This window comes from Myxine glutinosa, chromosome 7, assembly GCF_964187855.1.
Source record: "Myxine glutinosa chromosome 7, kmMyxGlut1.1, whole genome shotgun sequence".
NCBI lineage: Eukaryota > Metazoa > Chordata > Myxini > Myxiniformes > Myxinidae > Myxine > Myxine glutinosa.
In genome coordinates, this window is record NC_136267.1 from 182,190,124 (window position 1) to 182,205,334 (window position 15,211).

At 44.4% G+C, this 15,211-nt stretch overlaps 2 protein-coding genes across 9 annotated transcripts in view; both read left to right on the forward strand.

The window, feature by feature from the left end:
* The window catches only part of LOC137431868 (B-cadherin), a 129,327-nt gene that overhangs the window by 12,717 nt on the left and 101,399 nt on the right, over positions 1 to 15,211 (forward strand). The gene's annotated exons all lie outside the window — the stretch shown is intronic.
* On the forward strand, positions 2,962 to 5,634 carry LOC144892880 (uncharacterized). The gene is made up of 3 exons (XM_078781219.1): positions 2,962 to 3,053; positions 3,975 to 4,666; positions 5,540 to 5,634. Exons 1-3 carry the CDS (start codon positions 2,962 to 2,964, stop codon positions 5,632 to 5,634), a joined length of 879 nt encoding a protein of 292 aa, XP_078637345.1.

Below are 15,211 nucleotides of genomic sequence, written 5' to 3' on the forward strand. Positions count from 1 at the left end.
GTTGGCTATGAGAGTAGAGGAAGTCAGTAAGCCATGTGTGGAAATGGCCTTGGATTCCGTAGGCAGAGAGTTCGGAGAGTAAGTGGTATTGAATGCTCGAGACATATCCAGAGAGTCGGACATGATCTCATGTCTGACATTGAGGGCCTCCATCCACTGCCGGGTGAGTAGAAGCAGCATGTCTAAGGTCGAGTGACCACGTCTGAATCAGAATTGGTGATCGCAGATGAGGCCGTTGGAGAAACGGAAGGATTCCATATCACCTGCGATGATGGATTCCATGACCTCAAAATGATTTGTTGATTATTCTAAATAACCTAATAAGTCTGTAGGGAAAGTGATCGGTTATTGCACCTTTTCATGTGATGCTGCGATGTTGGCAGATTTCCAGGGAGATGTATTGTGAAATAAGGCAAATAACAAAATGAATGGAGCAGAAAGAAGATATGCAAGACAAGATGGAATGAATGTGTGCATGAGAGAGAGAGAGAGAGAGCAGGTGTCTGGGGAAGAGTTCCCAGGTGAGTTAACATCAGGGGCAGTAGATATGGGAGACCGGTCCTGAAGAGAGATGGGTACTTGTAGGCCCTGCCAATCTGCTCGTAGGCCCTGCCAATCTGCTCGTAGGCCCTGCCAATCTGCTCGTAGGCCCTGCCAATCTGCTTGTAGGCCCTGCCAATCTGCTCGTAGGCCCTGCCAATCTGCTCGTAGGCCCTGCCAATCTGCTCGTAGGCCCTGCCAATCTGCTTGTAGGCCCTGCCAATCTGCTCGTAGGCCCTGCCAATCTGCTCGTAGGCCCTGCCAATCTGCTCGTAGGCCCTGCCAATCTGCTTGTAGGCCCTGCCAATCTGCTCATAGGCCCTGCCAATCTGCTTGTAGGCCCTGCCAATCTGCTCGTAGGCCTTGCCAATCTGCTCGTAGGCCCTGCCAATCTGCTCGTAGGCCCTGCCAATCTGCTTGTAGGCCCTGCCTGCCAATCTGCTCGTAGGCCCTGCCAATCTGCTCGTAGGCCCTGCCAATCTGCTTGTAGGCCCTGCCAATCTGCTTGTAGGCCCTGCCAGTTAGCCTGAGTGAAATGCCAGACTCGCTAGTGCTGAGGCAGCTCTTTGAGAATTGCCAGGGAGATGTTGATTCTCACAAGCACATGATCAGATGAACCAATTGGAGCAGAGGAAGAGCAGGAGACATTTGTGGGAAAGTTAGTCATCACTAAGTCCAGAAGGGAGGATTTGCCATTTGGAGAAATCCGGGTTGGAAAGTTTACAGATTGAGTCAGTCCCATGGAGTCAGACGTCTTTTGACAAAATGCCATGACTGGTGAGAGAGGTACCCACACCCAGCCAATTAGCATGGTGACAATTGAAATCACCACATATGAGGAAGAGAGTTGGGATGAGGGGATAAAAGTTGGGCGCAATTATAATTAAGCACATTTCATGGGGTAATATCAAATCCATGGAGGATACATGGAATGCCGCTCATAGCAGCGCTCGGCAACAACGTGCATCACTTTACTTGATGTATCCTGTAACCACCATTGAAGCACCACACCCTCCTTTCGCCTCCACTCCCATGCTTTTCTCATGTTCTTATTGTCATTCATCCCGCCCCACGTACCGCCCAATCCCCAATCCCCTTTCTCCTGTCGCAGGTAATACTGGGATGGCCCAAAAAGAGTGATGAAAGGGGTTAATTGTAATGAGTTTGGTTTAGTGTTCTGGTGATGGAGGAAGACGCAGGGCTGACCTCACCCTGACGTGTTAGTTCCTGCCCTGCTTAGCTCCTGATTATAGCATTACACACAAAGCACCACTCACCAGTCACGTGGTGCAGCCATGCACACTCGCTCCAATGATTACAACTTCCTCCATTTTCATTGTCGCTCTAGAGAAAATGGATTGCTTGCTCTAATCATCTGGAGCACATCCTCACTCATGATGTTGAGATGCCAGGTTCAAATCCCATATCGTGTTTCTTTATTCTTTCCTTATATTGTCCGAGTTGTACAAGTGACATAAGTTGTGTACAACATCATCGCTCTGATCGACGAGCTTTACAGCTTCTCCAGAAAGAAATGCATCCGCATTCATTTGCTGTTGATTAACCTTCAGGTATGGACAAGGTGAGATCGCCATGCTCCTTTAAGGGGTTTCATGAGTTTTAAAATGACATGTTCATGTGCTCCGTGTTCCTGGAGGCACAACATCATATCCCAGGAAGCTAAATGCTCCTGACACCTGGGCTGACAGGGTAGTTTAGAGGTACGTGCGCTCACCTCTGAGTTGCCCAGCTTGGCATTGAATCCCAACTCGGCTAAAAACTGTCATCCGCATATTCTGCAACTAAGGGAGATGCATCAATGTGTGTGCTGTCCCTCGGATGGGCATTAAGCTGGCTGTCCAATCTGCCAGCAGCAGTTGGTGGATGTTAAAGATCCCACGGTGTCCTTCGCGAAGAGTCTGCGAGAGTTATCACCGGCACCATGAACACATTACAAACTCCTGTTCAAACCTTTCAAACCTGGATCAATGGCACAGACACACACCCCAGGGCAAATGATGCAACCGGCAGCCATCCATGTGATGTATATGAAAGGGAAATATCATGTAGTGCATGTGCTGAGATACGTAAGGATAATGAGAGAATGTAGGACACTGTAGGACACTTCATGGGAGATCTGCGTCAGGAAGTTGAACAGATTTTCTCAAAAGGTGACTGGATGATTTAATGTGTGAAGGATTGGTGGATTGGTGGAAATCCGCTTAGGTGTGTGGGGTCCCAATTGCTCGGAAGCGTCAGGGGCTTAGAGATATAAAGACCCTTCTCTCTGGCACCCCACAGATCACACAGAAGGCAATAATCCAACACAAGCTTGTGAAAATCCAAGAGGGAATGGCCGTCCAGTGCGAAATGTCTTTCTCCCCCACGAAAAGCTTATTGGGGTCATGGGCATGGAGCTCCATGTGCCACACCTCAATGCCACTGCACTCCGAGCCACAGCATGGCCGCGTTCTTGCAAAACGCCTCAATTACGCTGCATGGAACGGTGGACGGTAATCTTGGAGAAAAGGGCAACGTCAGACAGTTCTGTACAAAGGACTCACTGTTTGAGGATAAAGCTCCGTGCTAAATTACAGGGGATCAACAACTGTCTCACTACATGTACAGTGGTGGAGTCCAGATTCGGACAGCTTGTGGTGGTCCTCTTGATATAAACGGTGATGTGGAGGAAGAGTCAAAAGGGGAGAAAAGAAAAAGGAAAGAAAAGGGGAGAAAAGAAAGGCGAGAAAAGAAAGGGGAGAAAAGAAAGGGGAGAAGGGGGAGAAAAGAAAAAGGGGAGAAAAGAAAGGGTAGAAAGAGTCAAAAGAGGAGGAAAGAAAGGGGAGAAAGAGGAGAAAGTGGAGAAAGAGTCAAAAGGGGAGAAAAGAAAAGAGGAGAAAAGAAAGGGGGGAAAGAGTCAAAAGAGGAGAAAAGAAAGGGGAGAAAGAGGAGAAAGTGGAGAAAGAGTCAAAAGGGGAGAAAAGAAAAGAGGAGAAAAGAAAGGGGAGAAAGAGTCAAAAGGGGAGAAAAGAAAAGAGGAGAAAAGAAAGGGGAGAAAGGGGAGAAAAGAAAGGGGAGAAAGAGGAGAAAAGGGGAGAAAAGAAAAAGGGGAGAAAAGAAAGGGTAGAAAGAGTCAAAAGGGGAGAAAAGAAAGGGGAGAAAGAGGAGAAAAGGGGAGAAAAGAAAAGAGGAAAAAAGAAAGGGGAGAAAGGGGAGAAAAGAAAAAGGGGAGAAAAGAAAGGGTAGAAAGAGTCAAAAGAGGAGAAAAGAAAGGGGAGAAAGAGGAGAAAAGGGGAGAAAAGAAAGGGGAGAAAGAGGAGAAAAGGGGAGAAAAGAAAAGAGGAAAAAAGAAAGAGGAGAAAGGGGAGAAAAGAAAAAGGGGAGAAAAGAAAGGGTAGAAAGAGTCAAAAGAGGAGAAAAGAAAGGGGAGAAAGAGGAGAAAGGGGGAGAAAAGAAAAGAGGAAAAAAGAAAGGGGAGAAAGGGGAGAAAAGAAAAAGGGGAGAAAAGAAAGGGTAGAAAGAGTCAAAAGAGGAGAAAAGAAAGGGGAGAAAGAGGAGAAAGTGGAGAAAGAGTCAAAAGGGGAGAAAAGAAAAGAGGAGAAAAGAAAGGGGAGAAAGAGTCAAAAGAGGAGAAAAGAAAGGGGAGAAAGAGGAGAAAGTGGAGAAAGAGTCAAAAGGGGAGAAAAGAAAAGAGGAGAAAAGAAAGGGGAGAAAGAGTCAAAAGGGGAGAAAAGAAAAGAGGAGAAAAGAAAGGGGAGAAAGGGGAGAAAAGAAAAAGGGGAGAAAAGAAAGGGTAGAAAGAGGAGAAAGTGGAGAAAGAGTCAAAAGGGGAGAAAAGAAAAGAGGAGAAAAGAAAGGGGAGAAAGAGTCAAAAGAGGAGAAAAGAAAGGGGAGAAAGAGGAGAAAGTGGAGAAAGAGTCAAAAGGGGAGAAAAGAAAAGAGGAGAAAAGAAAGGGGAGAAAAGAAAGGGGAGAAAGGGGAGAAAAGAAAAAGGGGAGAAAAGAAAGGGGAGAAAGGGGAGAAAAGAAAAAGGGGAGAAAAGAAAGGGTAGAAAGAGTCAAAAGAGGAGAAAAGAAAGGGGAGAAAGAGGAGAAAGAGGAGAAAAGAAAAGAGGAGAAAAGAAAGGGTAGAAAGAGTCAAAAGAGGAGAAAAGAAAGGGGAGAAAGAGTCAAAAGGGGAGAAAAGAAAAGAGGAGAAAAGAAAGGGGAGAAAGGGGAGAAAAGAAAAAGGGGAGAAAAGAAAGGGTAGAAAGAGTCAAAAGAGGAGAAAAGAAAGGGGAGAAAGAGTCAAAAGAGGAGAAAAGAAAGGGGAGAAAGAGTCAAAAGGGGAGAAAAGAAAAGAGGAGAAAAGAAAGGGGAGAAAGGGGAGAAAAGAAAAAGGGGAGAAAAGAAAGGGTAGAAAGAGTCAAAAGAGGAGAAAAGAAAGGGGAGAAAGAGGAGAAAGTGGAGAAAAGGAAAAGGAAAGCATCTATCATCTATGGGGCGCCTTCAACTTCCACCATATTCCAACCTGCACATCTGAATCCCGAGGAGCACACGGGAACGTCGGTTGTACGTTTGAGGATACATTGGGAGGTATTGACTTTAACATAACTAGCAAGTTGGGGCTCGTGTATGCAGAGTCGAGGTTCATGTAGGAGCTCGAACACAGAATGGACGTAAGACCTAAGATAACGAAAAAAACAGGGGGAGGAGAGAGGGGCGATGCACCGACAGTAGGTTATGAGGGATAAAATAGAGGGAGACTTGGATAAATAAGGGAAGTGGGAAGAATGAGGGTCGAGGGGAGGACACGGGAGTGAACGAGATGGATACAGCCACAAACTCTCAATCACAGAAGTGGAGGAAACCCTGGAAACCTGGAAAGTGGTGGGATTGCGGAGGGTGATGGGGGTGGAAAAGTAGTTCGTTACGAAACATATTGTGGTGCAGGTTTGACCTGGACCTTTGTTTAAACTCACAACTAAGTTTTATGACGATAGTTGTATTACTTATCTCAGGTATTTTCAAGCTTTGGAAGCTCATTTATCGCTTGGAAGTGGAATGTTTGAACTTATCGCTCGTAAGTGGAATGTTTCCTATGTCTTCAGTGTGAGTTTATTTAGAACGTGAACACACAGCCATCTGTAGGACACAAAAACCTCTCCCCTCCTTGACCCCCGCCCCCCCCAAAGTGCTTTTTAACACCGATGTCCTTGTCTGCCAATCAGATCACCACACTGCAGCCAATCCTCTACATTTAAACAGGTTGATGTTTTCCTTCAGCAGAAACATCATAATTGTTTGCTGTTCCATCCGCCTCGTCATCTCGTCGTCCACCATTTTGATTTTCAGCACGTCATTTTAAGCAGGAAATATGTCATTGAGTATCCGTTACTCATACCATGGGAAGGAATTTCCTATTGATTAACAAACAGAAACCCGTGATAATAATAACACGATATAAAACTAGAAAGCATCTGAAAATGCAAACCCCATCCGCGTACATTTGTGTTCAGACGTCTTCTTCCGCATGCTCAAATAACAAAAACAGTAAAAAAAAAAAAAAAAAATTTGATTTCATCCAGCTTTGATCTCTGACCTTTTGATCTAAAAAAAAAATTGATTTCATCCAGCTTTGATCTCTGACCTTTTGATCTAAAAAAAAATAAAAAAAAATCGGCTTGTACCTTTTGATTGGTGAACCAATTTTGTGACCCAATATACAAATTCTTTCAATTTCAGGTCAATCGTGTGAAAATTGGTGATTTTACACAACCTTGACCTTTAACCTTTTGATCTAAAAAAACAAAACAATCTGCTTGGAGCTTTTGATTGGTGAACAATTCAGTGACCCAACATGCAAATTCTTAAAATTTCAGGTCAATCGGAAAAATATTAAAATTTTATGTGAAGCTGACCTTTGACCTATTGACCTTTTGAAAATTATTAATTGACCTCCATATTCACGTAACACGCCTTTGTTGCAAATTTGATGACAAAACAAATGGTAAATTGAAATTTCAGGTCAATTTGATGAAAAATGATGATTTTATGTGACGCTCAACTTTGACCTTTTGACAAAATTATTAATTTTCCTTCTCCGTATTACCATAATAAAGCTTTGGTGAAAATTTTATGACAATAACTCAGATGATAAATAGTTACCGCCTGGACACACACACAGACACACACACAGACACACACACAGACACAGACACACACAGACACACACAGACACACACACACACAGACACACACAGACACACACACACAGACACACACACACACACAGACACACACAGACACACACAGACACACACACACACACACACACACACACACACACACACACACACACACACACAAAGACACACACACACACACACACAGACACATACAGACACATAGACACACACATAGATATACACACAGACGATATACACACAGACATTCAAAAATGGCTGAGATTAGTTCAAAAATGGATGAGACGAGTTTGTCCCTTGAGAGGTGTTTGACATTACTAGTAAACTAGGCATAAAAATCGATGACCAGAGACAAATATGACGTCGGCACATGGACATCGACAGACAGAGCGATCAATAAAAGAGAGGTGTACATGTGTCACAAAGTCAGTTTTAGACAGTTTTACGAAACCGTTGGACCTCAGGTTTCCAGAAACGTCGACCGTTCGCTCCCAGAGAACTTTCATGAAAGTGATTTTCAAGGATTGTCTTTGTTGAGTGAATGCAGAGCATGTGGAGAGTAGGTGAGCCGTGGTACACCTGTGAGGTAGGTACACTACCCTTTCTTTAGATGTAGAGAGAGTGTGTGTGTGTGTCAGGGCGTTTTGGATGTTGTTAAAGAGGTAGTGGTGGATTGAGGAGGTGGTTCGGTGATGATGGAGGTGTTTTTGAATTGAGGTATTGGGCGGATGAGAGATGTTGTTAAAGAGGTAGCGGTGGATTGAGGAGGTGGTTCGGTGTTTATGGAGGTGTTTTTGAATTGAGGTATTGGGCGGATAAGAGATGTTGTTAAAGAGGTAGTGGTGGATTGAGGAGGTGGTTCGGTGATGATGGAGGTGTTTTTGAATTGAGGTATTGGGCGGATAAGAGATGTTGTTAAAGAGGTAGTGGTGGATTGAGGAGGTGGTTCGGTGTTTATGGAGGTGTTTTTGAATTGAGGTATTGGGCGGATAAGAGATGTTGTTAAAGAGGTAGTGGTGGATTGAGGAGGTGGTTCGGTGTTTATGGAGGTGTTTTTGAATTGAGGTATTGGGCGGATAAGAGATGTTGTTAAAGAGGTAGTGGTGGATTGAGGAGGTGGTTCGGTGATGATGGAGGTGTTTTTGAATTGAGGTATTGGGCGGATAAGAGATGTTGTTAAAGAGGTAGTGGTTGATTGAGGAGGGGGTTCGGTGATGATGGAGGTGTTTTTGAATTGAGGTATTGGGCGGATAAGAGATGTTGTTAAAGAGGTAGTGGTTGATTGAGGAGGTGGTTAGGTGTTTATGGAGGTGTTTTTGAATTGAGGTATTGGGCGGATGAGAGATGTTGTTAAAGAGTTAGTGGTTGATTGAGGAGGTGGTTCGGTGATGATGGAGGTATTTTTGAATTGAGGTATTGGGCGGATAAGAGATGTTGTTAAAGAGGTAGTGGTTGATTGAGGAGGGGGTTAGGTGTTTATGGAGGTGTTTTTGAATTGAGGTATTGGGCGGATGACCGATGCTGTTAAATATGTGGGAGTAACGGTGTGAGTCGGGTTATTTTTAAATCCCTGAGTTGGGGGTCGGTTTAACATAACGTTGCGGGGATGTAAAGGATCGTGTGCTGCCAATAAAAACGATGTACATCGCATGTCTAAGTGATCTTGGATTCGGAATCTGTCTAATTCCTAGTGCAGGTGCTGAATGTTGCTATATCTCGTACATCCTGGTGTGGCCCTGATAGTCTTTTTTTGGGGTTAGTTGTGGCTGACCGATGTTGGTGTCGGATGTTGCTGATGTCAAACTTGGGTTTGCGTCGTTTATGGTAGTGCGGACAAAATGTTTGCATGTTGTAACTCGAACAACACTTGGTAGATTTCATACCTCGGCCAGGCTGCACAGTTTTTGTATCCCACTGATAGGCCGGATCTGGATTCGGACCTGAACAAAGATATAATCTGCTTGTTCTTGTCACCTAACAAACGTATTCGCCTAGTTTCGTCATAACTCGTCCATAACCTTTTAAGATATCGTGTTATTTATCCCTTTTCGCCCAATCCCACAATGGTGAAGAATCACTTATAAATTAAATAATTATCCTATCCGAATCCATATTCAGATCTTCACCAAAATTGAATCGAATCGTCCTTGTCAGACACCCAACCTGTCCACCACGTTTCGTCCAAATCCATCCTTAACCTTTTGAGATATCCCGCTATGTATTATTTTTGGCCCGATCTCCCAATGGTGAAGAATCACTTATAAATTAAATAATTCTCATATCCGAATCCATATTCAGATCTTTACCAAAATTGAATCGAATCGTCCTTGTCAGACACCCAACCTGTCCACCAAGTGTCGTCCAAATCCGTCCTTAACTTTTTGAGATATCTTGTTCACAAACAGACAAACAAACGGACAGACAAACGGACAGACAAGCAGACAGACAGGGGTGAAAACATAACCTCCATCCACCTTTGGTGGTGGAAGTAATAATGTAGAAATATTCTTCACCAAAATGGAATCGATTCTTCCTTGTCAGACACCCAACTGGTCCAACAAGTTTTGTTCAAATCCGTCCATAACTTTTTGAGATATCCCGCTATGTATCGTTTTTGGCCATTTCTACGAATGGTGAAGAATCACTTAAAAATTAAATAATTATCATATCCGAATCCATATTCAGATCTTCACCAAAATCGAATCTGTTTGTCCTTGTCAGACAACCAACAGGTCCACCAAGTTTTGTCCAAATCCGTCCACAACCTTTTGAGATATCCCGCTATGTATCGTTTTTGGCCATTTCTACGAATGGTGAAGAATCACTTAAAAATTAAATAATTATCATTTCCGAATCCATATTCAGATCTTCACCAAAATCGAATCTATTTGTCCTTGTCAGACAACCAACAGGTCCACCAAGTTTTGTCCAAATCCGTCCACAACTTTTTGAGATATCCCGCTATGTATCGTTTTTGGCCCTTTCTCCCAATGGTGAAGAATCACTTAAAAATTTCTAATAGCCGGATCCGAATCCGGATCTTCACCAAAATCTAATCATGTCGTCCATGTCACAAACGCTACATCTCTGCCAAATTTCGTCCGAATCCGTCCACAACTTTTTGAGATATTTTGTTCACAGACAGACAGGTGTGAAAACATAACCTCCACCCACCTTTGGTGGCGGAGGTAATGAGCGACTTTTTGTTGAGTGCAGAAGAGTGTTAATTTTGCGCTTAGCTTTGCTGTGGATGTTATTGACACCTTGGACGGATGACGTTCGTATCGTACCAATGATTGTTGTTGTCTGCTTAGCAGAAGAGGTTGGTTGAATATCGTTTGAGGGCGTAGGTGAGAGGAGAGTGAGGTGAGGAGAGTTAAGGCAGATTTTCCAGGTGATGTCATGTGTGGTTTTGGGTGAGCCAATGTTCAAGGAGATGTACAGTTTATATTGCTGGAGTAAAGTGGTGGCTTGTTGGGTTTTGTAATGTTGCGTAGCTATTGCAAGGTTATCCGTGTATGAGAGGAGTGTTGTGGGTGGTGGTGGGGGTGGTGGTGGTGGTGGTGGTGGTGGTGGGGGGGGGGGGGGGAGGGGAGATCTTGAAGAAACAGATTAGGTAGAGAGGGGACAATACTGACTACAGAAATTTGAGAGACTCTGTTTTGGAGGATATTCTGTTGCGAGATCGGGAGTCTGAGTATTTGACCTAACTTTGAGCAGCAGCAACACCACCACCACCACCACTGACAACAGCAACAATATCAGTGACATAGAGTAAGGAGCTCACTGGAGGAGAAGCGTTGGTGAAGGTAGATTGATGGGATTGTAACACATCGTGCAATGCTCGGGGAGGATCATCCCTTAAAAACCGGGGTGTTCTTGGAGGCTTCAGGAGTGGAGACCAACTCAGGTATGTGGAGCATGCTTGGTCAAGGTAGATTGTTTCTACAAGGCATGTGACCTCCTCGAAGGCCATTCATCGTACCAGAGTGATTTCCGGTATCAAACTGAAAGAGGTCCCATGACGACACTGATGTCGTAAACCCAAACGAGGTACTTTTGCACGTTTTCTAAGCAAAGCACCATTCCATAACATCATTGTGTTACACAGAACGTATAACATCCATGTCTGCTTCTGATTTGTCCTCGGTTTCGCAATTGCTTCCTTGTAAATTCGTTGCAACCTCCTCCACCGCTCACTGTATAATCAGGTCGATCATTACATCCTCGACGTGTCTCAACACGTGCTCAGACTGTCTGCTGTCCTCGTTTCAGAAGTCGTAGATTGTGCACGAACACATTTTGGGGAATTCTTGCTTTTGTGCACCTGCTTAGTTTACGATAGCTTCCAGGTCATTTGGGTCAATTTCAAATAGAGAGTTAGTTTGATATCAACAACATTGTGGCACAAGTCCTGTTTCATTATATTTTGTTAACCCGACTGTTTACGCCAACCATTCTGAATCTAGGCCGCAACCGGCTCCATGATTGCGGGGTACGGTTGGCACTTTCTTGGGTGCGGTTGCCTGATTGCACCGGATGTCGTCACCCCTGAGCAGACCCTCTCATGGCTAAACTGCCAAAATCAAGACTCTCTGCTCACCTTCACTCCTTCATTCCTCTTTTCTCCCACCTCTGGAACAAACTCCCTCACTCTCTTCAACCCCACTCCTCCCTCCAGGTCTTTAAAACAGCTGTTCACCACCATCTCTTATCTTCCCCCATCCAAAACCTTGATCTTTTCTACCCCCGCTAATTCACCCCAGATGCACTTTTTCACTTTTTTGAAATACCGACTTCTTTCCTGGAAGTCCTTGCAATGTCCATGTGTTTTATACCCTCCCCCCCCCCCCCCCTTCCCATGCCTCTTCCCCCAAGCCCTCTCCCTCCCACAGATCTCCCGATGTCCCTGCTCTCAAATGTTGTACTTTTGTGCTTCCCCCTCTCTCCCCATCTTGTCTCCCGCTCCCTTTATTATATGTTTTATGTTCTATGTGTCAGTTTGTCTTTTTCTGATCAATGTTAGCTCCTACATCAGCCTCGATCTTGCATACAAAAAAAATTAAAAGTCCAATGTCAATCGCTGTTCATTATTTGCCAGGATAACTTATGTGGGCCTAATGCCGAGTATGTTAAGAATGAAGATGACGCTGACTGACGTCATAAAGGTACTTCCGCTAGATGGAGGAAATGACATAAAATCGAGTAAATGATTAAAAATAAATTTCATTCGATTTACTTTGAGGTCGTTTGAAAGCTTTTTAACAAGTAATAAAAACATTTTAAAAAACGAAAAAGGATGTCGGGATGTTACTGGAAAAAGTATGGAAGCAAGAAGAAATCCAAACTGCGAGCAGTGCTGCCCCGGGGACCAAGACGCCCCGTTCTGATTGGACAAGTGTGCAACAACGTCCTTGACAACGGCAGCCCGGACCTGATTAGCAAAGTTTGAACTGAGTTGATCCGAAAAATGAAGGAGATGCATTTTAGACGTTTTTCATGAAATCCAATATGGCCGCAATGCCACATGACCTATGACGTCATCCAGAGGATATACATCAAGTCAAGTGGCACGATAAGTGGTCCAAGTTTCAACTCGATCAAAAAATTCAGGCGGAAATGCAGTTTAAAAGTTTTCATGAAATCTAATTTAGCCGCCTGGTCACGTGACCTATGACATCATCAGTTTTGTTATCTTTTTCATAGCCAGACCATGTGACCGATCAAAAAACAAAAATCATATTCAAGTTTGTATTAATGTGTAGATGCCACAAAAAACGTTTTGTGTTAATCGGATAGATTTTTTTTTTACCCCAACGTAGCTGCCAAACCGCTGCACCAATGACGTCATCTCATACAACGTTTTGCACCATGGGTAGTCGATCATAACATGACAACATTCAAATCGATAGCATTTGCGGTTTCGGAGAAGAAGATTTTAAAAAAAGTTTTCGCTTAAATCCAAACTAGTTACCATGGTGATTGCAAAATCAAAATTCAGAAAAAAGATGATGACATCAATTCCCATTGGCTCCAACATTCCTGGAAAGTTTCAACTTGATCGTTGATCGGAGCAACAGGGCAAACGCTGCAGCTTCCACAAAATGTGGCGGAAAGAATAATAATAATAATAAGTCCAATAACCAAAGGAGACCAAGTCTCTTATAGGCAAAAGCAGACCAAGTCACTTATAGACAAAAGGAGACCCAGTCTGTTATAGACAAAAGGGGAACCAAGTCTCTTATAGACAAAAGGAGACCCAGTCTGTTATAGACAAAAGGGGAACCAAGTCTCTTATAGACAAAAGGAGACCAAGTCTCTTATAGACAAAAGGAGACCAAGTCTCTTGAAGACAAAAGGAGTTCAAGTCTCTTGTAGACAAAAGGAGGCCAAGTCTCTTATAGACAAAAGGAGACCAAGTCTGTTATAGACAAAAGGGGCACCAAGTCTCTTGAAGACAAAAGGAGTTCAAGTCTCTTATAGACAAAAGGAGACCAAGTCTCTTATAGACAAAAGGAGACCCAGTCTGTTATAGACAAAAGGGGAACCAAGTCTCTTATAGACAAAAGGAGACCAAGTCTCTTATAGACAAAAGGAGACCAAGTCTCTTGAAGACAAAAGGAGTTCAAGTCTCTTGTAGACAAAAGGAGGCCAAGTCTCTTATAGACAAAAGGAGACCCAGTCTGTTATAGACAAAAGGGGCACCAAGTCTCTTATAGACAAAAGGAGACCAAGTCTCTTATAGACAAAAGGAGACCAAGTCTCTTAGCGACAAAAGGAGACCAAGTCCCATCTTTCTCTGTCCCACCTTTCCCTGTCGAACCCAACTGCTCCTGGACTCTGTGTCCTTCTCTCCTGACAAAGTGGAGAAGTTTTTCTCAAACCTCGACTCTGATTCTGCAACTGGACCAGACGGCATCAGCCCACGGGTCCTAAAATCCTGCTCTGCCGCTCTATCTCACCCTCTCTCTGTTCTTTTCACCCTCTCTTTTGCTCAAGGTCATCTGCCAGCATCTTGGAAATCAGCAAACATTACCGCTTTACACAAAAAAGGTGCAAAAACAGATCCTTGCAAGTACAGACCAATCAGCCTGCTTCCAATTATCAGCAAAGTCATGGAATCCATCATTGCTTCGGATATGAAATCCTTCCTCTTCTCCAATGGCTTGATCTCTGATCATCAATTTGGATTCAGACCAAGTCATTCTACCCTGGACATGTTGCTTCTGCTGTCTCAACAATGGATGGAGGTCCTCAATGCCAAACAGGAAATTAGAGCTGTCTCCCTTGACATATCACGTGCCTTCGATACGGTCTGCAACCCAGCTCTGCTCACCAAACTCTCCTCCTATGGTATCCATGGAAATCTCCACTCATGGCTTGCGGACCTCCGCTCTGGTCGAAGGCAACGTGTGGCCCTGAATGGATTTCTCTCATCTCCCCTTCCTGTTCTGGCTGGAGTTCCCCAAGGTAGTGTTCTGGGCCCTGTGCTATTTCTGGTCTTCATCAATGATCTCTCCGACTCTCTGGAAAATCCTCTCTATCTCTTTGCTGATGACTCCACTACCTGCCGCTCCATTCCTCATCCCTCAGATCGGCAGTCTGCAGCCTCCTCACTCTCTGCAGACCTCGAAAAAAATCACAGACTGGTCAAACAAGTGGAACATGTCTTTCAATCCTGACAAATCTCACACTCTTACAATGTCTCTCCGAAAGGACCGACTGGAAAACCCTCCCATCTACGTTCTCAACAATCCTCTCCAAGAAGTTCTGTCGCTCAAGCTTTTGGGTCTCACTATCTGCCATGATCTTTCTTGGGAAAACCACATTTCCAAGCTGGCCTCCAAAGCCAGTCGCCGACTGGGCATCCTCCGTCGTGCGAAGTCCTTCCTTGGCACACCTGAGCTCCTCACCACATACAAGGCTTTCATCCGCAGCTCAATGGAATACTGTCCCCCCCTCTGGGCTGGTGCTCCTGCCTCACACCTCGCTCGGCTTCACGCTGTTGAAACCAAAGCGTTCAGAATCATTGGAATCTCCTGCGATGAAGTTAACTCCGAGGGCCTTTCACTCACTCACCGCAGGCAGGTTGGTGGTCTTTCTGTCTTCTACCGACTCCTCTCCGGCCTTGCTCCCCCAGCTCTCTCTGTGCTCTGTTCCCCCAATATTCCTTCAGGTCGCACAAGATCTGCCTGCAACCCTCTTATGGTTAAACTGCCAAAATCTGGGCTCTCTGCTCACCTTCTCTCTTTCATTCCCCTTTTCTCCCGCCTCTGGAACAAACTCCCCCACTCCCTTCAATCCCACTCCTCCCTCCAGGTCTTTAAAACAGCTGTTCACCACCATCTCTTATCTTCCTCCATCCAAAACCTTGATCTTTTCTACCCCCGCTAATTCACCCCAGATACACTTTTTTTTGAAATTCCAACTTCTTTTCTGGAAGTCCTTGCAGTGTTCATATATTTTATACCTCTCCCACCTCCCCCA

What these genes read in the sequence shown, in the direction of transcription:
- LOC144892880 (XM_078781219.1), top strand. Translation starts at nt 2,962, where the DNA reads ATGTGCCACACCTCAATGCCACTGCACTCCGAGCCACAGCATGGCCGC. An exon ending in GCTGCATGGAACGGTGGACG is followed by an intron (nt 3,054 to 3,974) that starts GTAATCTTGGAG and finishes AAGGGGAGAAAG; the next exon opens with AGGAGAAAGGGGGAGAAAAG. An exon ending in AAAAGAGGAGAAAAGAAAGG is followed by an intron (nt 4,667 to 5,539) that starts GTAGAAAGAGTC and finishes TACTTATCTCAG; the next exon opens with GTATTTTCAAGCTTTGGAAG.